Below are 26,696 nucleotides of genomic sequence, written 5' to 3' on the forward strand. Positions count from 1 at the left end.
ATATTAATACACACTTTATGTTGAAATAAATCAAATAATATTTCATTTAAATATATTTTAATTTATAAATTCAGAATAAATTACAAGTTAAGAATAACTAATAAATAATACTAAAAAAAACAAATTAGACATTTGAAAACTGGGCTATTTAAATTAATAGATTTTGTACCTCTTCCAAAGGTTAAGAAAATCCCTAATAATTACTTCATAAAAACCTTTTCCGTACTTTTCCTCTCCAGGGTGGTCATTTTACTCATTTCTGTTCCTCCATATCTCTCTCTTCACCTCGGTAATAACTAATTTCTCTTCAATTTTTAAGTTCATCGATTGAATTCAACATTCAATTTCATATTCTGATTCAAAAATTTTTGTTTTCATTGATGAAATGGCAGAGATTGATATATAGAGTAGCTAGACGATGACGACTTTTTCAGCAATACTACTAGATCGGTTTCTAGAACCAAAACCGACGTCGTCATATTCCAACAACACCAATAAGAAGATTCCAGATGTAATTCCGCCATATCCGAAGCTCGAGGCGTCGTACAATCTCAAATCTTCTTCTAGAAGACAAGAGATACCACCACCATACCCTCAGTTACATCGCCGGAATTCAACATCGTCACCTTCTGAGAGGGTGCATATTCACCCGGAGCTCTACACCACACCAGAACCTACACCTCTTCCTGATTCTCCAACATCTTCGTTTCCTCCTTCTCCTTACGTTATCAACCACAAACGTAGGGGCCCACGCCTTCTCAAGAGTTTGTGGGACCAAAATGTTGCGACGACGGTGGCGGAGATTGGTGATGAAAAATTGAAGGATGAAGTTTTGGTGAATGAAATTGAGGTTGATGAAATTGGTATTGATGCTAATGGTGATTGTTTGGAGAGAGAGAATGGTGAGAATGAACATTTCTTTGATCCACAGGAATCTTTGAGTTTCTCAAGTACTGTTGACATCGAGGATTACGGCGGTGAGAGGTGGGTGAAAGCTGATACTCCTGATACTCCCGTGGGAGAGTTTTATGATGCATGGGAAGGTATGCTTTTCTGTTTTTGATTAAGATTTTGCTTCTAATTATGGTCTGTAATCTTGTTTTTTTTGCTTCTAAGATATATTTGAGTTTTTTTTTTTTTTTTTTTTTTTTTGCATTGGGGACACTGTTTGCTTCAAGTTTGTTAAGTAGGAAAAATGAAGAGGATAACAGATATTGATATGAAAATCAATGTCCAAAAACGCTGATGGTGGAAATGCTGTTGCTGTTAGCTGTTTATCATTACATGTCCTCATATTAATTTGCTAAGCCGTATTTGGTATCAATTTCGATTTTCTTGAGAAGGAATTAAGCATTGTAATTGAAATGCAAAGGTTTAGGAGTTTTGGTGAAGAACAATTACGCAAAGAAAGCACAAAAGCAGAGCACAAACAACAATGGACAATAACACAAGATATATGAGGTATCCAAAACAAGTTTCTTAACATTAATATACTCAACAATACATCAATGACAAGCCTCCCAACCTTTGAGAACTGTTTTGGTCAAGAAACGAGGAAGTGCAGGAGATACTTGAAATAGCTGAAGTAAAAGCGTTATCAAGGTCAACGGTCAACGAACTGGGCGTATGATGTAATTCTTCTGTGGACATAACCTGAAGTCCTGCAACACAACACATTAGTCTTTCCTGCAACACAACATATTAGCCTTTCCTGCAACACAACATATTAGCCTTTCCTGCAACACAACACATTAGCCTTGCCCGAGGTGATCTCTGGAAAACCCCTCTGATGCTCTAGTCAGATAGGTGATGAGGAATCAATGAATGAACGATATGAACGTAAATACAAGTTTGTATATATTGGGATGTTGGTTAATTGTATTTTGGTGTGCTGATAATGAGTAGAGATTGGGGCAGAGTTTTTGGTATGTAATTTATGAATGTCGGAGATGAATGATGCTGGCAGCCTCTATTTATAAGGATAGAAATGAAGTTATCTCAGGAGAAAGTAGGACATTATTGGTGTGATGGAGGGTAGTGGTAGGTTATGGTGAACAATGTAAGTAGTGGGTAGTTATTTTAGGGTTAGGGAAGTTACTTACTTGTTGACTAAGCAAGATAAGTTGAAAATTTCATAGAAGCCCCTTGACTAAGAGTCAAAGTCAATATAAAATCAAAGGGCATCAAAGTAAAATTATAATCAATAAACAATTAATTAAATAAATTTAAATGTTACCATAACAAGAACACTCTCTTAAAGTAAAGACCTCACCTTTAATGGTGGTCTCACTCAAACACATTAATACAAGAAGAAGAACTCTAATAAATGATCTCTAATTGCCTCTTGTGAATTAGCCTCTCTACATGCTCCTAATAATGTTCTAAGACCCTTATATATAGCCTAACACACATTGCCTTGAAGTCCAAGCAATTTCCGCAGAAATTAGTTAGTTTTTTCCTGTACCTCGCTCGATCGAGCGACCCTTTGCTTGACCAGGTTGAGCGGCACTGCTAGTTGCTCCCTGGACTCGAGTGACGACTTGGTCGTGCAGTGCTTTCCTAAAGCCTTGCATTGATCAAGGCACTCCATGCCTTGCCCAAAGCTCTCCATATCATCAACATTAATCACGTCATCAAGTGATCCAAAGCTAATTCTCCCATACTCCATTGCACGCACTTCATCACTCTCAACTGTGCATGCCATTGAGTATGCTACAAGATGATCAAAGCCATCTCCATTTTCGTGAGAATTGACTCTTGCTCTAACAGTAATTCTATAATGTTAAATCATCTAGATAAAGATAATATCATACTTGCTGCTTTGGAGAGTGGTTTTTGAATGATTGTGATAACCAGGGTATGCAGATTATGAGCTGAAAGTGGGGCACAGTTTCTGAATGCTTGTTAGTTGTTGTGGTTGCAGTTAGGATGATTTCAGTGGTTTGAGGTTGGCTCAAGCTAACAATCCCTTGAGAGTTCTTTTATGCTTAGGAAATGAAATAGGGTTGTGGTTTTATAATTATTTTTTGTTTTTTTTTTTTGTATAGGATTCTTTTTCTAGATCCTGTTTTGGTATAGTTGCAGTATCATAGTATCACTGTTAGAATATTTTGGCCCTTGTTTGTTATGATTTGCAAATGAAGTTCAAGATATGAGGAGTGGGAAAAATTGTTGTTTATATTGGTCTTACTGATCTGGTTTATCTTTGGGACATTGAGAACATAATCGCTGTTAAGTAAGGACTTATGGTGAGTATTTATTTGTTGGGCATAGAGAACAAAATCTGCTCCAAAGTAAGAATTTATCATCAAAATAAGCTCTACGCGCTATTATACTATAGTACATAGTGAAATGTGCACCATGTTTGATATGGTGCAGGTCTTAGAGAGAACCAAATATGCTTGGTTCAGATTTGAATGAATATGCTTAAGGTCATTCCTGTGATTGAGCAACCAATTATGATCAGAATGCGTGCATTCTGACGTCACCAAGCATCAATTCAGATTGGTTATTCAACTGAGTTGTTCAATTCATCATCAACTCAGCATAGTCAAGCATAGAAAGGTAAAAGGTAGCAACTTATGCAATCAGAACAGGCACATGATCAGCCAAGTGTGTACGTTCAGAAGCAGCTTGGGTGCATTAAAAGAACAGTACAGCAGGCAGGCTCAGAACAGCATCATTCAGCAACATCAAACAATGTTTGTTCATTACAGTAGGGTTTGTGTTCTGTGTAGCAAGGAGGAGTGTATTAAGATGAACAATGAATACCATTCAAGTGTGGAGATGTGCACAAATTACTACAGCAGCAGCAGAACATTGAGGATTAAGCCACAAAACCAAAGTTCAGAAGAATTGGCCTGTCAGCCTATCTTGCACGACACTTGGAGACCAAACCTGTGCACCAAGGACCAGGAAAACCCAAGGGATGGCATCTTTGTACATGGACCAAGAAGTCAAGCCCCAAGAGTAACCATAATGATCAACACAGAGCTCACAGGACCAGCATCAAGGTCCCATGCCAGCCAGATCAGCACTGGAAACAATAAGTTTTATTTTGTTGTTTTGTAATGTGCATGGCACGTGACTTTTAAGTAAGGCTTAGGATGATTGTTAGATCCATAAACTAGCCGTTGTCTTGTGTAATTAGCTCTATATAAAGGGCTCATATCATTGTATAGATTTCAGATTTTGATGATTAATAAACCCATGTTTTAGAGAGAGACCCTCTTTGAAATGAATGTGTGAGTGAAGCACTTTTCCTTGTCCAACCAAGTTGTGAGTGAAGCAAATTGGGGAAGATAAGAACCTAATCGCATCAAGGGAGTGAATCAAGATTTGATTAGGAGGATAGGAGTTTGTTTTGGTGAGTGAAGCCAACAAGATCACATCCAAGATCAGAGAATCTGATCATATCCTTGTTGTTTTTAGTAGTTCTTCAAGGGCCTTGTATATTCCGCAAACAATCAAGTTTGGCCTCATCTTCGGGTCCAAATTTGGTGCAAAATGAAAGGTTTCTGTTGGAGCTATTGGATGCAATTTTATTTAATCATCCACCATATTGAGTTAGTACCTTCCGCTGACTAATTTGGCTGAATTTAGAATCAATTGATGTTCTGAGTCTGGTCTAATTCAAGCTGTTACATACAACCGTATGTGACAAATCCGTGAATGATAGAGACTTCAAATTGTGGAATGAGAGTTCAGTCAAGTATCAAAATGCGTGTAACTGTAGTTCATCATTCCCATCCCTCAACAAACAAGTTATTACGACATCTTAGATTGGGTTATGCAATTAGATAGTACGGAATGATTGATTTTAGCAGTAATCATAAATCAGTCTCGGAAGTTGAAATTGTGTTGAAGGAGAACCAATTCTAATAAGTTCTATTGCTTTTTGTACATGAGCCTTCTGATATGTAACATTTGGATGTTCAAAGATCGAGTTTCAAAAATACAAGATTTACTTCGTATTTTCGTACTTTACCGAAGTAAAAGATTGTGGTTTGGGTCTTTAGGATATTACATGTATACCACCTTATGTTTCTCAATGCAGCTAATTGGAGAAGCTTGAGTATATATATGTGTCACACCACTGACACCAGGCCCAACTCATCACCTGCACAGGGCATAACAAATTAGCAAATCTGTTATGCCTGCTGGACAAGAGCAAAACCAATTCTGTTATGAGTGGGTCAGAGTTTGTTATGAGGTCATTGTAGAATAACATTCTAATCTGATTGTTAGACTTGATTACTATAAATACCTATTATGTAATAAGGAATGACAGATTATGAATTGAATGGACTATCCTCTTGGAGCGTAGCAGTTGCTCGAATTCTTCCGCTGCCTTACTTTCTTTATATTCTTGCTTGTTCGTCACAGATACTGGTTTAATTTACCTGATAATGACTATGAGGCAATATTATGTTATGTTTATCTTGTTGATAACAAAATTATCCTCCATTTTAAAGGATGGCTTATTAACCTTGTGGTATGAGCCTGACTTGTTACTGTAGCTATTTATTTGCTGAAGCCTTTTTTGGGTTTGATTTTTAGATTGTAGTTTCCACTTAATTGATCACTTCATCTCTAGATTTTCCGCATTTGCCACTATGGTACTGAGATTTTTTGTGCTCACTCCTTTTGTTTGCTTTAGAGCTCTCCTCTGATGGTGGGGTACAAGCACAGCGTTCACTTAATGATGTTGAGACCGAGTTACGAGAAATGAGACTAAGCTTGATGATGGAGATTGAAAAGAGAAAGCAAGCAGAAGAAGCTCTACAGAGTATGCAACAACAATGGCAGATGTTGCGAGAGAAGCTAGGGGCAGTAGGATTGAGACTTCCAGCAGATTTTACTATTTTACCAGAGGATAGCCAATCAGGCTCTGATCCTTCGGAGGACATTTGTCGACAAATTGAACTGACGCGTTTTGTGTCAGAATCAATTGGGAGAGGGATTGCGAAAGCTGAAGCTGAGGCAGAGATGGAAGCTCAGCTAGAAGCGAAGAACTTTGAAACTGCTCGCTTATGTGACAGATTGCATTATTATGAGACTGTGAATCAAGAAATGTCTTATCGGAACCAAGAAACCATTGGTGAGTAATTTTCCAATTCTCTCTTACAGAAAGTTTTTTTAAGCTTGGAACAATTGCAATCATCTGATCAAGCTATGCTTGTTTTTACCTTTTGCTTTCATACTATAGTCATTTGCTCTTACCGATTTGCTTGCTTAACTTTAACTTTCAACTGCCTATTTGTTGAATATCTTATATGTGGCTCGTCAAAAACAAAGGACTTGTTTGGTACTTATCATTTTATATGTTTAAAATTTCTTTACCTATCATCTGTCAATATACTTCAACATTCATTTCTTGAAATCTATTAATCTAGCATCATTAGGAATCTCTATGGGTTAGGTCTATTTATCCAGACCCAGACGGCCAGACCCCACTGGTTTGGACGTTGATTCAAGTCTGAAGATCTAGATCCAATAAGTTTTTTATATGACCTACATCTAACCTGGAACCATTATACCTGTAACATATATGGTTCCTATCCTGAAATTGTCTTCTTATTCAGGTCCAAAATGGGGCATGGGTCTGTTGAAGTCTCTTGGGTTAGGTCCTAAGTTGGGTTGGTATGAAAACATTATACCCAAACCTGGTTTTTTTAATTGGACCAAGACCTACCTTGACCACTTGGTTGTCATAAAATAAGATTCAGACCTATAGTTCAAAGTGGGGCATTGGTTGAGTTTGGACCGAGTCTTTGGGTTAGGTGTAAGTCAAATCTCTTTGATGAGTTGATTCTGGTATGGAAAAATGGATTTAGAAGTGATTATTGGAACAAGATCTCATCCTAATGTCTCAACAAATAAGACTCGTACCCTTAAATCATTGTTACGTTTGGAGCGAGTCTTATTAGGTCTTGAACCCACGACCAATACTTAGTTATCATGATGTGATTGAAAGGAATTTCAACAAAGCCAAAGCTATAAAACCACGAAAAATAGTATCTAATTTTTTGTTGTTTCCAAAAACTATCTAGCTAAATTAGTTTTACATTTTGTTTAAAGAAATAAAAAGAAATCACAACGATACCAATGACACCATTGGATTACTGTATGTGTTGATTGCACCAAAAGTTTGTGATGAGCTTATATATGAAATATTATAAAATTTTACTATTTTATGTCGCTGTAGACCGGAGGACTGTGCCTTTTGGCTTTTTTATGCATGTTGTTTGCTTTGCTATGATTTATTTGTTTGTTCTTTGTATGTTATCTCTTTGTATGCTGCTTCCAATATTCTTCCATGGAGAAGTTTGTTGATACAAATTCTTCACTTATGTTATTTTTGCAGAGCTTACACGCCGTGAGAGACAGAAGAAGATGAGAAGACAGAATTGGGTTTGGGGAACAATTGGCTCAGCAGCCATTGTGCTTGGCACAACCTTGTTATGGTCTTACCTTCCCAATAATGAAGGATCATCTTTGAAAAATGATTTTAATGCTTCCTAACCTGTTAGTCATAAGAATTGATGAAGCTTGTTATCAAACCTAGAGCTAATGAATAACAGTTCGTTACAGTTTTGCAATTTGTAAAACTGCCTTTTTTTTTTTTTTTTTCCCGAAATTCATAATTTTGTGCTACGCACAGTGTATAGTTCTGTGAAAATAATGTATCCTTGAAGTTCAGCCTGTTTTGGGCTCCCTTTGTGCCAGCGATTAGAGGTATTCCCGCATTCTTTGTATTCGGAGATTCGTAGAGAAGAATTCTGGCCAATGATCATATTTTTTGAGGCGCGTTTCGAAAAAAAAAAAAAAAAAGAAAAGAAGATGAAGACAGTATTAGTCATGAGCAGAACTGTAAAGGTTCTGGTTTTGGATATGTTGGTATCAAGCAGACAGATCATATCTACCATTTTTTGAAGGACAAAGATCGTCTGCGTTGCTTGTATGGCCTTGGGCCTATGAGCTTATGCTATCTGATTATGTAGGTCTTGACTTTTGATCTTCTGAGTTGGTTCTGTTGCATATGCTGCATGATTTGGTTGATTACTGAAATTGATGACCTGATTTATCTTTATCTTGTGATTGATGAGCTCAGATATTATATCATGGATTCATGGACATGTACTTCAATATCTCTTTGAATTTGCCTTGAAAGTGACATGTTAATATGCTACGTTAGAGGGGATTTCCTTTGACCTTTATTGTACTTGGTAAATAATTATTACGCGTATTAGCGATTAATTTTTGGTTTTTTAATTGGTCAAATAACCTGAAAAAGTGTTTGATTAATGAATTTACTTGCTTTTAAATCAAATTAAAAAAATTATAATGAATGCTTTTTTACACTATTAACTTTAAGCTTTTGACTTTTTATCAAACTTTAATAAAAATTACTCCTAATAGTCAACGACTATTTTTTATCAAACATGTGTTTGACAATTGAGTTTATCAATAGATTTAAACATTTGATATGATGACTTATAAAATACTTCTAGTTCATGCTATAAGTTGGTAACAATCAACAGTTCTCCTCATTCACAAATCACAATGTGGTATAATGCCATAATGATATGATATTTTAATAAGTATGATATTATTTGCAGCTTATATAAAATTAGAAAATTTATCTAAATTCTCTATTTTTAACTTATTTGACTAACTACTCTTATTAGTGGATCTGAGTATTTGACTTATAAAACATCTAAAATGAAATTAATTTTTAGTGAATCAACAAAGATTGAATATTTTATGAGAGAAAGTGAAAGAAATATGCCAACTACATAAAAAAATTAAGTTAATTGAGAAGAAAATTAATGCAAGAATAGGACTCATGGACTCATGGCAAACAATGACACTCTTCTATCTATTGATTTTGTCAATATTTTTATTTTTCTTGTCTCTTTTATTTTACAATATTTTTATTTCGATAATTTTTCGCCACTTTCTCTAACTTTTATCCACACATATTATTTTATTTTCTCCTAATTTTAATTATATCAACACAATATAATTGTTGCATAATTCAAAACCCATAAGAAAAATAAATAACAAAAAACAGATTTTGTGTTAGTTGAATAGTGATTACCTCTATTTTTTAGGTAGATACTCCCTTCGTTTCTAAATGAAATCTCCACATGGAATGTCACAGGGACTAAGAAAAATAGAATCTTTTAGATAGTAGATGTATTATTTTATTGAATAAGATATTTGATGGAGAAAAATAAGCATCATAAACATTAAAAAAAAGTTAATGGAAATAATATAGGGACCACAACTAATAAAAATGTATTTTTAAAAAGTTAATGTGAAACATGTGGGGATGAATATGTGGGGATGAATATAAAAATGTTAAAATAAAGTTAGTGGAATATATACGGGGATCACATGCATTATTGAAATATTAAAATAAGGATGAATAAGGTTTTTTTTTTTTCAAAATTTATAATATAAATAATTTTTTTTTATAAGAATAAAAAATCAAACCCTTTAAAATGACAATTAAAAACCTTTATGAGTACTAGCTTTGATTATCACCTAATTTTACCTTGTCTCATCCTAATCCTAATAAATAAAAAAATACTCCCTCCGTTCTTTTTTATTCTTCTGGTTTACTTTTTATATAATTTTCAAAGTAAATTTTGAGCTTCAATATTTCTAAATACATATAATAAAAAATTATATAAAATCATAATAAAAATTATACATTAATACGAATATAGCAAAATCTCATATGGAAATATTTATCTTTTAATTTGTCTCAAAAATATTAATTAAATTTCTCCTAATTTAAGATAAAATATTTCAAAGGAAGAGGGAGTAAAATCGAAAAGAACATATACTAGGGAGTAGCATTTATCTTTAAGAGGAGGAAAAATAAAAGGGAAAAGTAAAAGAATAGAAAAGAAATCCGGAGAAGTGAGGAAGAGGATAACATTACTACAGGTTGCAAGAGTATTGTGGGTGTTCTAAAAATGGAGGTCATAGGAATTTGCATAAATCCCATGGGAGGAGATAGATTCTTGTCTCATTCCTCAAATTTCGTTACTCTCGCTCCTCCTCCTTCGAAATTGCATAGATTTTCTTCAATTCAATTCAAGTTTAGAAACCATAGAGTGAGAAGTCATTGTTGCGTCACCTTGCGGGATAAACCTCCTTCGATAGAAGAAATAGCTTCAGAAGAAGCTTTTGAAGAAGAATCTTTTGAAGAAGAAGAAGACTACGAAGACGATTCGTCGTCGTTTCTTTCTCTAAGCGAGAAGCCAGACAGAAATTTAGCTTTACTTGATGAGTATGAGATTGAAGAGAATGATTTTGACTCTAATCATCGAAGTGGTTAGTTCCTTATTAACTTCTTATTGTTTTAGTACACATTGAAATTTTGTGCATTTTTTGTGTAGAAATGCCTGTTCTAAATGCTAATGTTACTGATATGTGTTTTTATTTTATTTTCAATTGTGTTTCAATTGCATGTCAACATTAGGTAAAGACTTGTTTTTATTGGCCATCTTTGTTAGATGTTTTTCGTCGATGACTGTTAAGCTTTTAATTGCTTGTTTTCTGCTGCGGCCTGCGAGGTTTTTCTGTTAGATATTGAGGTAAAGTAATCCAGAAAATGCTATTAGGTTAAACTGCGTAAATGTATGGAGAATCTATTTTCATCTGAAGCTAAAGATTTGAATTGACCTTAATGCTTACCATTGGTGGAATACCACAATTCATTTGCAGTGTAGTGATTTTATATTGGTAATACATGAGGCAATTTTATTAGAAGTATAATAATTAGCAAGTCATGGAATTTGAGTGTAGTATGTTATCGAGTTTCTCTTTTTGTGCCCTTGAAGTGTTTTTTTATTAAGGATAATCAAAATGACAAGAAAAATATTTCAAATTGATTATTTGGTGACTACAGAAAGCTGATTTGACTATTTTTTAGTAGTTAGTGATCTACTTATGGAGTGGTTGGGTGAAAAAAATAGTAGGATTATGCATTTATATTTTAGTTAGTTGTACTTGCTTTCTAGTACTATAAATAGGATTATTATCATGATTTAATCGACTCTCACAAGATTTGCAATGCACTCATTTAGTTTTATCTCTAAATTTCTCCTTCTTTTTTTAAGTTTGCACACATTGATGAGTAGGGTTCTATTGGGTAAGTGACAAAAAAAAATTCTTTTAGTGTAGGTTTTAATGGAAGGATACAAATGTTTCGAATATAAGGTTTTTAAAGAGAAAAGCGGAAGCCTTTTGACAATACTAGGGATGAATGAAGGATGATGGATAGAATATGTTACACAGAAGAAAATGGGAAAAATTCGATCTTTGATTATTCGGTGTTGATGAGGTTGAGTTAGGGTTTGGCTTATGGACTATGGTGGTGTTTGTGAAGATGGAATAAGATCAAAAATTTGAATCTTCATGAGGGTTTATAATAGGTAAATGGTAAATATTGATGATGATGGATGAATGTTGATAATGACGGATGATATTGATGATAATGGATGAATGTTTAAAGACGTCGTATGATATCGATAATGACTTGTGACGTTTAATATATAGCAAACTTAGACTAGAACTCTGATATAGATTTCACCAGGAAATTTAATTTCTAAGGGCTTCAAGAACACATTTAATTTGTTAAAGGAGTCAAATCATGGACACCATTTCTTTACTTCCTCTCCTGATAGAGCAAAATTGAAGCCAAGGGAAAGAACAAAGTTCTCACTGATTCTTAATCAACAGAACGTGGAATTTTATTCAATAAACATGATAGTTTATATAGGCAAACAAAAGATAGAATTTTACAAGAGACTAATTTCTTCAAAAGTGGGAACTAACTGAGTAAATAACTACTAGTCTACTAACAAGGAACAGATGTCTTTCTAGCTTTGACTTGGGTTTGGATGTGTGGAAGGGAAGCTTGTTTGACTCCTTCACACGTTTTCCTCCTCGTGTCTTGGTCCATTTGACTTCAAGTCAACTTAGTATTTCTCCATATGGCCATTTGGAATTTTGATGAATCTTCAAATTGCTCAAAATTATGCCTATCTTTTCATCTAGGCGTCAAAGTGACTTTAAATCATTCATTGTAAGATTAAAATAAACGTTTTGAATCTGGTTCATGCTAAAATGGATCACAGCAGACCTTGGAATCTTGTTCCTTGAAAAATAGGAGCTATTGGTTGAGTTGGCGCCATTTATGAGCTTCTGCCTTCTAGGAATTAAACTTGTCTTGAACGTCGATCTTGGGCTCGAAATCATGTTGGACTTGTATGAACTCGAACCTATCATGTGAATCTTTAGAAAGAACGAACTTGTTGGACTTAGGCTTTTCATAGAGACTATACTCCAACGTATGTGGAAACTTACCATAATAATTTTGTCTTGACATTACGCCTTCACGAAATATGCAGGATATGTGGCTGTTGTGGGCAAACCGAATGTTGGAAAGAGCACTCTTTTGAACCAAATGATTGGTCAGAAACTATCTATTGTCACAGATAAACCTCAAACTACCAGACATCGAATCCTTGGTATATGTTCTGGCCCAGATTATCAGGTTTGAACATTCTTTTATATGACAACTTTGCGACATTTGTCTTTAACATTATAAATGACAGACCTATTCTAGCCAAAATAATATTTTCTATAACATTTTTTTAATGGTTTAAAAATTTGATCAAGTTTGGTGGTGTTTCTATACCATCACGATTTTCATGTGTTATATGTGTATTATCATGTGAATATTTGATTGGATACTTTCCTTTCGATTTCATCTTCCTTGGACAGTCTAACCTATGTCCATTCTCGCTGGGGCCAAAGAGTTAAACTCCCTCTGTCGCATTAGAAAGGCAACATTTACTCTTAAAAGCTCTCACATAAAGTTACATAATGCTACAATCTCAATGGGACAGATGAGTAGTATTTTGGTTTTCACTATATTCAACTATATTAAATGGCTTAGTATTTCATGTGCACCACTTATATATGTGAAGTTGTATATGATGTTTGCTACATGGGTCAATTGAAACATTTTTGTTATCAATAATAATAAGGGTAGAGTTTTGTATATCCGACACTTCAAACCTTGCGTATGGTGATTAGGTGGGAGCTACTTATTTGCATTTGGATAATGAAATTTTTGTAGTTGGACATATTTAACCTATATTGTTATCATCCTTCTCAATCTGATTTTTTAAGGGATGCCTCATTCCTATCCTTGCTCTATATTTAACAACATAATTTTCCTTGCAGAAAAAAGTACTTTTCCCATGTGAATCTTTTCCTTGAGAGAAGGAAACTGTTATGAATGCATTGTGCACTCTCATATGATCTACATAGTTTAGTTATGACACAGTAGAGTGTAATCACTAATTATTTGCTGCCCACATCTTTATCTAAGGTTCTGCACAAACTTGTAGTGATAACATTATTACCTTAAATTGTTTTTCTTTCTGATAAAACTTGAATGATTGTGATTTTTGTTATATGAAGTAGTTAAGTGATATACAATTCAAATTTATACGTTTGATATACATAAATTTGTTGAGTCCAGCTGTTTATAGCTTGCAGATGATACTTTATGATACACCTGGAGTTATTAAGAAGAAAATGCACAAATTGGACTCTATGATGATGAAGAATGTTCGGAGTGCTGCAGTCAATGCAGATTGTGTAGTTGTGGTGGTTGATGCATGTAAGATGCCTGAAAAGGTTTGCTCCTTGGCACTTATGGTCTCTTTGCATCTTCGAATTCTGTTGACTGACATAGTTGCCTACATTTTCAGTTGGATGGAGTGCTTGAGGGTGTAGGGGACCTGAAGGACAAGCTGCCCACCTTGCTTGTTCTAAATAAAAAGGATCTCATTAAACCTGGTGAAATTGCTAAGAAAATTGAGGTTTGCTTATGCGTAACTAGTAAATACAATCTAATCTTGTATTATTTCTTCATGGAACAATCACTTTTATTATGCTGTGGTGAAAATTTTACATCTTTGTTATAGCATGTTGGCCCCTTAAGAGAGACTTTAAATTGTGAGGGTTGACTAATTCACCATTTAGCTTGGCTTGCCTCTTCAGCTTTTCAAGGAACATTTTATTAGCTAAAACCCCCTTTTCTTGAATGTGTCCCAATTAATATAATTAGTAAATAGGAGATAAGCATATTTATTGGAGTATTTGGGAAAAAAAACTTATATTTCCGCACAAGAATGTTGTAGCTCACGAGTATGGAGGAAAAAGCAAAAATTTTGAAATTGCCTGGCAAGCTGCTCATTTAGGCAGCATTGCTGAGGCTAGTGAAGTCCTTGATGCTCCTATGATTGGTGATGTGTTGGGCATTTCTTCAAATAGTAAGCTTTGCTAGATAAAATTTTGCTGCATTGCACACCTTCTATGATATTCCAATAGTTTGCCTCTTGGTCAAAATCATATTTAGTTTTATGATTTACTGACAGGGCACATGTATCACTGTGAAATTGTTGTTTATAGATGGTCATCTGAAAAGAATTGCATTCTAGACATGAGGCAGATTGAAGTTGCAAAATTTTCGGGAGAGGAAAAGGGCTATTCCTACGGACAGAAGTTGGAGTTTGTTGTGATTTGATTTTATTTTTGTGATCCATGCAAACATGAAGAGAAGTAGATTTGATTACATCACAACTAGCTCATTTTATTGCATGTTTCCTCCTTTCACTGGCAAGATCAATAATTGTATCCTGGAGTTCGAAGGAAATTTGTACTGGTAGCGTAACTGTTGGGTGTTTTGAAATTTCATGCATATACAAACACTCTGTTGTAATTACAACATAAGGTCAATTGAAAAAGAGGTAACTTGTTCTTGCCTTGAGATAATGCTAGCTTGTATAGCTAAATTGAGGATTATTGGCATCATAGAAATAAAAAGTGTGCATTCTGTGTTTCTTGTGTTATATCCCTCACTCCATAACATTGAGTATGCATAAGTTTTGATACTGTCACAACTTGATACGTGTTTGACACCCTTATCATGCTTGTCGCAGTGGTACGAAAAGTTCACCGATGCAGATGAGGTTATACCTGTTAGTGCTAAATATGGCCATGGAGTTGACGATGTCAAAGATTGGATTCTATCAAAAATTCCTCTTGGTCCACCATATTATCCAAAAGTATTACCTTATACCTTCTTGTGAGATGATCTACTGCTTCCTGTATCTTATGTTTTCTATGCTTAAGTCCACATCACTGTGGTGGACAAGTCACTTGCTCTCTGTTAATATTATGATTTTTCTTATTTGATTTTTTAAATTCAGCAAAGTAAAGGGTTTGTTGTTTTTCAAGTTCTTAAGCTCTTTTATTACTTTGTGTCAGGACATAGCCAGTGAACATCCCGAAAGATTCTTTGTGGGAGAAATTGTTAGAGAGAAGATCTTTTTGCAATACAAGAATGAAATTCCATATGCATGCCAGGTTAATGTGGTGAGTTACAAGACAAGGCCAGCTGCTAAAGATTTCATTCAAGTGGAGATTCTTGTTGAGAAGAACTCACAAAAGATCATCCTTATTGGAAAGGTAAGGAATCATGGTATTACTAGTTTATATTCAAGTATTTTTAATTTGTGTTACATAGAGCCTTGATTATGATGACATAATCTCCTTTTTTGTAATTTAATTTCACGATAGTTGATGGGAGTTGGTTTGAGTTTCTAGAATATTATGGCAGTCTTCCTATTGAAATTATAGAAATACAATAAAGAATAATGGGACACAAGCATATGGTTCAAACCAGTCTACGAATCACGTTGTCTATACTTTTTATGGATGAAAATTATTCCGGTGATTTTTAGCTTTAATTCCGCAAGTAATAGTTCCAATTGCGATTCTTTCTTCAGCTGTACTTGTTTACCTAAATTGTTGCAACTACTGATGTCTAAATGTGCTGCATTCTGAAAACTATGCTGATTTGGTTCTGTGTACTTTTTTTTTTTTTATTGAAGTCTAGATTCCTGATCGTAGAGTTATTGCTTTATGATAAGAGATGAAATGATGTGGTGCACTATTTCTAATTATCTCTGAGATGTCTGCTATAAAATTTTGCATTAATTATCATTCCTCATTGTATGGTGTTCCTTATAAGAAGTTCACTTTCCTTCTGAAATTTTGTAGGAGGGACGAGCTCTAAAATTACTAGCGACTGCTGCACGCCTTGACATTGAAGATTTTCTGCAGAAGAAAGTATATTTAGAGGTGACTGATCCAGCATATTTTTCCACTTCTGCCCCCTCTCCCACACCCATGCGTACACCGCACCCACATACACAGGCAAAATTACTCTTATCTTCATTGCTATCTAAATAAAGTTGAGTCTCTAGGTTTAGTTTTCAATACCATTACAAATAGAGACTACATTGTTCTCTACTACAAGAATTAGTGGACGACTGATGTCTTCTCAGTTTAGTGTGCTTTCATTCAACCGCACATATTTTATGTAGGTGAAATCCCCTTTCATTATGTTCATTTTCCTATAAGACTATTACTTGGTGCCTCGGTGAGTAAATTTAGATGTGAAACCTTGTGACTTGGAGATAAGTAAAAGAAATGTTACATTTAGAGATCAATGACTCATAGAATGAGTAGTAACTAGTAAAATAAATTATGAGAACAAAATACTAAGAGTAAACAAGTTAAATATGAATTTGTTTTGATAAGAGTAATTTCAGCTTCAAAATGAACTATAATACTCCTCTTTTAGACATCCTAAAATAAAGGACACAATTGAGATTCTTTTTTTTTCCATATTTACCATTTCTCCTAAAATATGTTGATTTTCAATCAGGGTAATCAGAATCAGTTTCTTTGCTTTTACAAGGAAAAGATTGCGTACAATCATACACGAACCTTCTTTAGGCGCAGAATTAAGGGATGCGTAGTGGCTTCAACACCCCTCAATTTCAGAATTTTTGTGAATTCATAAATTTAAATGTTGTTATATGTGAAGTATATATTAGGTTAAAATGTGTATTTGGTCCCGCTTAATATCAGGAAAAATTTTCTTTGGCCTGTTATAATATTTATAACTCCTCCCTTGCGGCCTCTTCACGCCACCTAGGTAGAAGCCTCGTAACAACACTAGGGAAATGCAATGCTGTGTATATTTACCGTTTCTGAGTTAGGCCAACTAATGTTAACATTGAGTCATTTGAATTCAATGAGCAGGTGGAAGTCAAAGTAAAAGAAAATTGGAGACAAGACGAAGGTCTTCTCCAACGCTATGGTTATGGTGGTAAAATTCAAGTTTTGTAGTAGCAGGATTCATATTCATCTCAAGTACACATTTCGCATGGGAACGACCAGGTGGAGATTTTTGTATGTGCTCTGTTATATAAACTGTAGTTATGAAGCAATGTTTTCTTAATAGTCATGATGTTACTTCTACATCTCCGAGTCTCTGTCATACGTTCTGTTTCTTGCATGCTGTTCCTTTTCACTCTTTCCTCCTTCACACGTGCTCACTCGGTAGAGGCAACTAATCATAGCAACCATATTTGTATGTATTTTGCACGCTATGCATCTCTAAATGTTCAGATACGTATGTTTTTTCTAACAGTTTTGTGGCAGCATGATTATATGATGGTACAACATACAAAATAGTGAAAGTACCCATAATTTTCTGCTTGTGGACCTTTTCTTCCATCTGAATGTAAGTCATTCTCAGTAGGCCTTGAATTGTAAGTTGAGGGTGTAAACATTGAACTGATTGAAGTAATGTTACTAACAATCAATTCGATCTGAGCTAAACTTCATTTTGTTCTTTTATCAATGAAATGAGTTACAAGATTCCTATATTCTCAATGGAGCCAAATATATATAGTTAGGTTTCTGATTATAATGGACTTTATTGAAATAGGCAAGGAAAAATTGCTAGATAATAATTTTTACTTTTGACATTTTGCTGCGAATAATCCCTATTTTTGATTATTCATGAATAATTCGAATTTTTCACTTTAGTTGCTCACAACACCCCCATTGAAAATGTAACCGACTATAGCAGATCGAAAAGTTGCATTTAATTTCTTCACTAAAACAATCCCCTTCGACATTTAATTACATGCCAATTTGAATTACATCCCAATTCATTTCACCCCAAAATTTTAGGATTCATCTTAAAATGATTGACGGGGATGTAAATCATTGTATACAAGCGGGTTGGCTTAAGTAGCGTGCAGCCACCGCAGTGCTATGTGATAGAAAAGTTCCAAGCAAGTTAAAAGGAAAGTTCTACCGGGCAGCAATCAGACCGGCTATGCTATATGGGACCGAATGTTGGCTTGTAAAGAAGATTGTTGAACACAAGATGGAAGTTACAGAAATGCGTATGCTGAGGTGGATGTGTGGGCACACATTGATGGATCAAATTAGGAACCAAGAGTTTAGGAACAAACTAGGGGTAACCCCTATATCTGGAAAAATGCGCGAAAATAGATTGAGGTGGTTTGGGCATGTGCAAAGAAAGACTTTCGACGCCCCTATGAGGAGGGTAAAAAGCATTATAGTAGAGGTTAAGAGGAGTCGAGGAAGACCCAGGAGAACTTGGGATGAGCAAATAAGAGTTGACTTGCATGAGTTAAACCTCTCTGCGGACCTAACTAGGGATAGGATTAGTTGGAGACGCCATATCCATATCTTAGATTTTAGATGTTTTAACCTCTTGCTTTTCTCGTTTCTTTTCTATTAATTCTTTATTTTCTTTTTGTAGTGGTTCTGCTATTGTTTTATTTATAGGCTTTTAAGTTATCTTTCCCGTGGTTATTACGTCTATTTATCTTCCTCAAGCCGGGGGACTCCTTTGACCGCGCTCTCCTTTATGGGTTTGAGTTGTCGCCGTCTTTCCTCCCCAGACCTTGTCCTCAGTTTCTATGAGCGGGATACAATGGGTAGGATGATGATGATGATCTTAAAAACCCCCAATTTGCATCTTTCCAATTCTATAGTTCATCATTTCACCCCCAAATTCAAAGAAGGAAGGTTGAATCTAGTTGTTTTTGTTGTTCTTCATAAAAATGGTAAGATGCTATTCTCATTAAGGTTTTGAATTTGTGATTTTGCGAATTTCTGCTTAAAAATTTTCGAATGCTTACTTTTCACACTCTTATTCAAATTTGAACCTCTAATGTATGATGAAGAACAACGAGAATTCATTTTTGCATAAAAAAGAGGAAAACAAATAAAATGATGAAATAAATTTTCTCTCTCCTAAAGTTGGGTTTAAAAATAGAGATATGGAGTAAGGAGGAAGATGATGGCACCAATAACAAGGAAGAGAACAGGTTTAAAACGGCTCTATCACCTGCTGTAACCGATTACATTTTCAATGGGAGTGCTATGAGCAACTAAGGTGAAAAGTTTGGATTATTCATGAATAATCAAAAGTAGGGGTTATTCACAACAAAACGTCAAAAGTAGGGATTATTCTCAACAATTTTTCAAATAGCAAATTATATTATGTGCATATTTTTATCTATGTTAAGTTGTATATGATGTTTGCTCTTTGCTATCACTAACAAAAGTAATATTGTTCTTGTGTTTAATGTGATAAAGTAATTTGTACTTTGGTTACAGTTGATTTTTGAAATGTTCCTTATTTTGTAGTTCCCTTTTTTCTTTTTTCTCTGGTGTTTGTACAATGATAGCTTGAAGTTGCCTGGACTCGTAATTGAGTACTTGATCTCTTTCAATAACTCAAAAGCTTATCCTCAACTCTAAATATCATTCCACAGATTTTGTGGTTAAGTCGGTAGATAACGATTAGCGAGTGTACTTGTTCAAGTAACATGAAGAAGAATTACATGATTTTAAGTTGGGTGAGTTTCAAATAATACATGAATGATCAATAACACTATCAATAATAGTATTAAAACATTGCACAATACAAGTACTTTTATTCAATGAAACACGATGGTTCTAATGAAAGTATGGAACATAAGATATATTCTTTAATCATCGATCAATAATATACTATTGTTCTTCCTCAAATAGTTTCTGTTCATAATGAATTTGGAAATAAACTTATAGGTATAGTGTTTGCTTACCCTGGATTTGAAGGCGGAGGAAGTGTCGATCGCGAGTATGTTTATCAATTGATTCAAGGCTGCTTTGTTATAAAATTTTCAATGTTGATCTAAAAATTAAAAATTTTGACCTTAAAGGTATTAATTATGACCTTAAATAGATCAAGTACTGAGCACATATTGAGAAAAAATATTATAAAACTGATTGAACTATCCATCTCATATTGAGACCGTCGCGTGCAAAAGCCGTTTAACGGACTTTATGGTTATTTTTAAAGAATACGTAGTTCAAAATTTTGATCTAAATGATTAAATTAGTATTTATTTGACTATTTTTTGGTTGCCAATAAGATGGAGTTGTTACGATGAGTAAAAACGAATTATGTTCCATTTAGACTTTAGAGTAAACCCATTGAACAATAAGTCATTATCATTGATAATTGTTTGCAAGCATCAATTACGTAAGAAAGTCTACATCATGTATTCATGTAAATTTCACACTTGATTTTACGTCTGAACTGCAATCTACTTAACAATTTCATCATAATTTATAACCATCGGAAATGTCCACTTAATCATACTACATCATATTCTCAATAATTTTAATTTCTAATTTGTCCTTTTTGTCTCGTCAAATTTACTCTATTTTTATTAAGAAAAAATTACCGTGAATAATACAATATTTTATTAGTTTCTCTATAATAATACAAACTATTGATTAACCATGAATAATACCAACATAATGGGGTGTTTTCTTAGAAAATTCCTAACATGTTAAAAATCAAACTATAAGGGATTATAAAACAAAAAAATTAGTTAATAAATTAAAGTTGGTATTATTCCTGAAAAATATCACTCTAAGTTGGTATTATTTATGGTTAATCAATAGTTGGTATTATAGTAGGAAAATTAACAAAAAATTATATTATTCACGGTAATTTTTTCTTTTATTAATTACAATGACCCATATTTTTTCCTTGATTCTCTTTTATACATTAATTTATATTATCATCTCATCCATATATTTTTTCTACTATTCCACAATATTTATTTTTGTCTAATTTTTTTTCATCAAATACTTATGAGCGAATTTGATGGGATAATAAGAATATACGAATATACAAGCCAACTTTTTATCAGGAGCTCTATCGCAAAGGGTCAGAGATTGCACATAGGAGACATATAATGTTTTGTTTACATATAAAAACATATATTAATAAATAATTTATTCATTATAGCTTTAATGTTTAGGCATTTTGTGAATTACAAATTTATATCAATGTTTATAACATTTAGATCAAATTATAGAATTCAAACCAGTTAACCTAAATTATCCTGTAATTTGGCCTGAACGTTGTAGATATGATATTTTGGTGGTTGAAATTCACATAAAGAACCACTGAAATTGTAATTCGCAAATAATTCTATATTAATTTCTTTCAAATTTTTTGATGAAGCATGTCGTTGATATGAGATAATTTTCTATTTTTTTCTATATGAATTATTAAATCTGAGTTACAAAATTATAAATCTTGTTAATTTGTTATCATTTTTTTTGGCAATTAGGTTAATTGTTCAAGGCTCAACCTTATTTCAAAAGTTAGTAGTCTATCAATTGTTCTTAAAAAATAATGAGACAAATATCTTTTTTTTTTATTTGCGGAGGGACCTAAAATATCTAAAACAGCCTTTTGCTCAACTTATAAATTGATCTTATAATTTACAAAGGACTTCGTCAAACCCACAATTGTTTGATTTCATGCAAAATAAATAGTTTTTTCTCAACATCACCATATTTACACAATTTCTTAATAAAACGTAATAATCTAATTTATCTTATATGCAATGCATTTATAGTATAAATAAACATATCACTACATACTAAACTTCAAATTAGTAGTCATCCTAGTATAAAAAATTAGATAATATATTATTTTTTGGTACTCCCTCTATTTCCGTATTATATGCCCATAAGAAATTTTTTAATTTAGTGAGAGAAATCTGAACATGATTTCTTTTATGTATATTTAGATGTTAAGATATAAATATTCATGTGAGATCATATTAGATACATCTCGACGTATATAATTTATTGTATAGTGTTTTTGAAATTAATTTATAAATATTTAGCTTCAAACACATTAATTGAAAATTGTGAAAAAAGAAAATGAGAATATCAAATGGAAACAAATTAGAAAGTGATAAATAATAGAATATCCATTTAATTAATTAAAAAATAAAGATTGATTATAATAAAGTGTTAGTTTAATCAACTAGAGTCACCAATTGACCAAAAAAATATATAGGAAGTTCCTAAGAAGAAGTAATGCAATTTATTTATAAAAATAAAAGGTTGGTATGTGGTTGTTGGGGTTTATTGATTGTCTATTTAAAATATGATAACAATAATTAGCAAAATTAAAAGATTATTGTCGTACTAACTAAGATTGTGGTTTTTAGCATTTGGATATATCGTTGGAGAAATTTTTGAAGCAAAAAAATGGTGCATAAGACGGTTTTGAAGGTGGATCTTTCTTGTGACAAGTGCAAAAAAGAGCTCTTTGGGATTGTGTCCAAGTTAGAAGGTACCGTACCTTTTTTTATTTAAACAATCCATTTTTATTTATTGATGTATATTCTTGCATATATATAATTTATAATTACTATACTAATTTATAATTACTATACTTTTTTTTATAATATAAGCTTAGATATTCATTTAATACACATTATTTTAACTTTTAAATTCTTATATTTCATTTTGAGATTGTATATATCTTGTAATTAAATAGTGTTGAAATCACCATTGGGTGTTTATTTTTCACGCAAAGTCTAAGGATAGAGATGGAGAATTGGTTTACAATTTTTGAAATTTTCATTTTTCTAAAGTTTGTCACGATAAAAATGATATAGAATTTAGTTCAAAATTAGCATCACTAGAGAATGATACAAAACGGGTTCACTCGCTCTCTCTTCCCTACTAAGTTTAAGATTCGGGTCTTATATTCACATTGACTTTTACATTATTTTAATTTCATTTTGAAGTCGAGCAATTCAGGCTCGATTCCGATGTTAGATAAAAATTGAATCATCAATTTGTTTTGAACACCTCATCTGGATATATCTTATATATTCTATTACGTTTTTTCCACTGTCACACAAGAGCTCCTTGGTTAGAAGTGTGTATGCAAATACATGTCACTAATAACTCAACTATTTACTCCACTTCAATATGTTGTTTAATCATAAGTTTTGAGTTGAGTTAGTTCTGATTTTTGTTTGGTAGAGTATTATATTTTGAAATTAATTGCATCAAATATGATTACATTTCTAGTTAATTTGTTAGTTCGAAAATTAGAGAATTTTAGTTAGTCTAGTGATTGAGAGTACTCTCTTTTACCTTTTCGATAGAGATTTAATTTCCATCAACTACATAAAGAATTGATTTTTTTTGTTTTAGTTTGTAGATATTTTCTAGCTTATCCAAAATAAATGTTTGTTTGAATATTTATGTTCAAGTCATTTCACTTCAATGCTTCCAACAATATTATGAAAATGTTTCAATGAATATGAAAATTCAGACTATTTATAAAAGACATGAAAACTACTCATTTTTACATGTTTGTTTAATTAACTCGATTTATCTTATATTACGCTACTTTTTACTAATGAAGTTTTTATTCAAATGATTTTGAGTGATGGCTACAGGGTTCCCTGTCGTTGAGTAAAAATAACTTTAACTTTTAATTATTCCAAAAACTACGTACCTGAATAATTTTGGTGCATTTCTACTATGGAGTACAAAATATTAACAAGAATTTATATTTATATTAGCTTTCATCAAATTATCTAACATTAAGATTGATCATCATCATCATCCTACCCAGTATATCCTGCTCCTAGAAAGCTAAGGTCAGGGTCTGGGGAGGGAAGGACAGCGGCAACTCATACCCATAAAGGAGAGCGCGGCCAAAGGAGTACCCCGACTTGAGAAAGATAAAGAGACGCGAAAAACACAAGCAAGACAACTTAAAGGCCTATAGACAGAAGGACCACTACAAAAGAAAACAAAGAACTAAATAGAAAGGAAACGGTAAGGGCAAGGGGTTGAGGGCACTAAGAGGTCAAAGGACGGACATCAGTAATCTAAGATGTGGATATGACGTCTTCAACTGCTCCTATCCTTAGTCAGGTTCGCGGAGAGGTTTAACTCCTGCAAGTCTACTCTTATTTGCTCATCCTAAGTTCTCTTTGGTCTACCTTGACTCCTCTTACGATCTATTATAATGATTTCTATCCTCCTCACAGGGGCGTCGAAAGTCTTCCTCTGCACATGACCAAACCACCTAAATCTATTTCTCGCATTTTTCCAGATATAGGGGTTACACCTAGTTTGTCCCTAAACTCTTGGTTTCTAATTCTATCCATCAAAGTGTGCCCACACATCCACCTTAGCATACGCATTTCTGTAACTTCTATTTTATGTTCGAAAATCTTCTTTACAGGCCAATATTCGGTCCCATATAGCAAAGCAGGTCCGATTGCCCCCCAGTAGAATTTTCCTTTTAACTTGCTTGGAAATTTCCTATCACATAACACTGCGGTGGCTGCTCGCCACTTAAGCCAACCCGCCTGTATACGATGTTTTATATCCCCGTCAATCTCCCCATCCCTTTGACTGATCGATCCTAAATATTTGTACCTGGTTGTGCTCTTAACTACTGTATTATCAATGGACACCTCTGTTTCACCTACCGGTGATGTCCCACTAAAGTGACATCGCAAATACTCGGTCTTCGTACGGCTGATGCGCAAACCTTTACCTTTTAAAGCTTCCCTCCATTCATCCAATTTGTTACTAACCTCCTCTCTAGTTTCTGCTACCAGCACTATGTCGTCCGCGAATATCATGCACCACGGCACCGTCTCCCAAATAAATTTAGAAATCTCTTCCATTATGACAGTAAAGATGAAAGGGCTTAAAGCCAATCCCTGATGTAGTCCCACTTTAAACAGAAATGGCACTGTTATCCCCACCGGTGTTTGAATGCTAGTCGAAACGCAGTCATACATATATCTTATGACCTCAATATACACTAGAGAAATACCTCTAGCTTTGAGGCTATCCCAGATAACACGTCGTGGTATGCTATCATACGCTTTCTCCAAGTCAATGAACACCATTTGTGGATCTTTCTTTCGCTCCCTATATTTCTCCATCAGTCTCCTCAAAACATAAATTGCCTCAGCGGTTGACCTTCCTGGCATAAAACCGAATTGGTGCTCTCTAATCACCGTTTCCTATCTAGTCTTCCCTCTATCACTCTTTCCCACAATTTTATTGTGTAGCTTAGAAGTTTGATACCTCTGTAGTTGCCGCATACTTGCGCATCGCCTTTGTTCTTATGGAACCTTCTATAGAAATGTAATGTTTGGTTTTTTATGGAACCTAACACACCTCTCTAATGATTAATTAATATCTTTGAATGCATATAAAGATTATAGATTTAATAGTTGAAATAAAAAGTATGTCCTCACATAAATTTTATAAATTTTCACCTAATTATATATTTTACTATATTATTTTTATCACATAATGATATCGAAGAGTCTATATTTATCAGTGTAAATGCGAATTTTGTCCATGTAGCATTTTTTTATATAAAAACATAGAGGTACAACCACGAGGTTGATAACAACAATATTTTAAAATTAAGTTTTATTTCAATTGGAGCAAGTATCATTTTCTTCGACTTAAAATTCTGAGTTCCATTCTCACCTAACTATCCCTTCTCTTAACCTTCTTCGTAATAAAAAAACTAACAATAATATTGAATCAATTGGTTAGAGAGATATATACTTTTTGTCCTATTTATTTTGTATTATTTGTTATTTTAATCGATTTCACTTATTTTACATCATTTCTATTTTTAAACAATGGTCTACCACTATCTTTAAGTCCACATAATTCATTTTATCTCTTTATTATTGTTAAATATATATTTAAATTTTCTTTTAAAAGTACGTAATGTTAATTTAAAGGGATAGAGTTGTATTTATTTTGCATTTTATGCTTTCTAAAGTTAGGTTTTGATGTGATAGGTGTGAATAAAATTGAAGCAGATTCAGAGAAAGGAACAATAGCGGTGATAGGGGATGCTGATCCGTATAATATCGTTACGTGCATAAGGAAAGCAGGAAAAAAAGCCCATATTGTAACAATTGGGCCGCCCCCTAAGCCCGAAGAGAAAAAGCCTGAAGAGAAGTGTAAAGAGCTTGCAAAGTTGTGCACATGCTTGTATCCGGCCCATTGTTGGGGTTGTAGGACCATACCTATCATGACTATGGAATATGAAGATCCAACTCCACCTTGCTCCATTATGTGACTCTTGTTCATTCTCCAATCCTTGTAATTAGTTCATTTGTAACAAAACTAGTTGTGGGGCCACGTGCTTCGCATGCAGTCCCCCAAATTATACTATTAGATTTGATGACGGTATGCGAAATTCTGGTAACCAAATCGTGTGAAGAAGAATATGTACAATCGACAATGCAAGTTTGTGGAATAAGAATTTAAACAAGCACTAATTTCTTGACATAATTCATTCAATGGGATGCATCTAGAGAAGGTCT

The 26,696-nt window shown here is 33.6% G+C and overlaps 3 protein-coding genes across 4 annotated transcripts; all 3 read left to right on the forward strand.

Annotated features, from left to right (window-relative positions):
- Positions 1-98: 98 nt before the first annotated feature.
- On the forward strand, positions 99-7,748 carry LOC130821365 (uncharacterized). Of its 2 annotated transcripts, XM_057687099.1 has the most exons (4): positions 99-289; positions 393-1,043; positions 5,660-6,100; positions 7,367-7,748. In XM_057687099.1, the coding sequence occupies exons 2-4, from the start codon at positions 419-421 to the stop codon at positions 7,522-7,524; spliced, it is 1,224 nt and encodes a 407-aa protein (XP_057543082.1). In that variant the 5' UTR covers positions 99-289; positions 393-418; the 3' UTR covers positions 7,525-7,748. The 2 variants fall into 2 exon arrangements, with proteins under 2 accessions (XP_057543082.1, XP_057543081.1); XM_057687098.1 differs by having other exon boundaries at positions 99-1,043.
- Positions 7,749-9,882: 2,134 nt separating this feature from the next.
- Positions 9,883-17,838, forward strand: LOC130820912 (GTPase ERA-like, chloroplastic). The gene is made up of 8 exons (XM_057686460.1): positions 9,883-10,350; positions 12,432-12,577; positions 13,591-13,731; positions 13,806-13,916; positions 15,039-15,164; positions 15,367-15,567; positions 16,162-16,242; positions 17,212-17,838. The coding sequence occupies exons 1-8, from the start codon at positions 9,990-9,992 to the stop codon at positions 17,296-17,298; spliced, it is 1,254 nt and encodes a 417-aa protein (XP_057542443.1). The 5' UTR covers positions 9,883-9,989; the 3' UTR covers positions 17,299-17,838.
- A 4,661-nt stretch (positions 17,839-22,499) lies between these two features.
- Positions 22,500-26,464, forward strand: LOC130820620 (heavy metal-associated isoprenylated plant protein 2-like). The gene is made up of 2 exons (XM_057686060.1): positions 22,500-22,648; positions 26,166-26,464. The coding sequence occupies exons 1-2, from the start codon at positions 22,564-22,566 to the stop codon at positions 26,447-26,449; spliced, it is 369 nt and encodes a 122-aa protein (XP_057542043.1). The 5' UTR covers positions 22,500-22,563; the 3' UTR covers positions 26,450-26,464.
- Positions 26,465-26,696: the final 232 nt, after the last annotated feature.

The sequence above is a fragment of the Amaranthus tricolor genome, chromosome 8 (genome assembly GCF_026212465.1).
Source record: "Amaranthus tricolor cultivar Red isolate AtriRed21 chromosome 8, ASM2621246v1, whole genome shotgun sequence".
Taxonomy (NCBI): domain Eukaryota; kingdom Viridiplantae; phylum Streptophyta; class Magnoliopsida; order Caryophyllales; family Amaranthaceae; genus Amaranthus; species Amaranthus tricolor.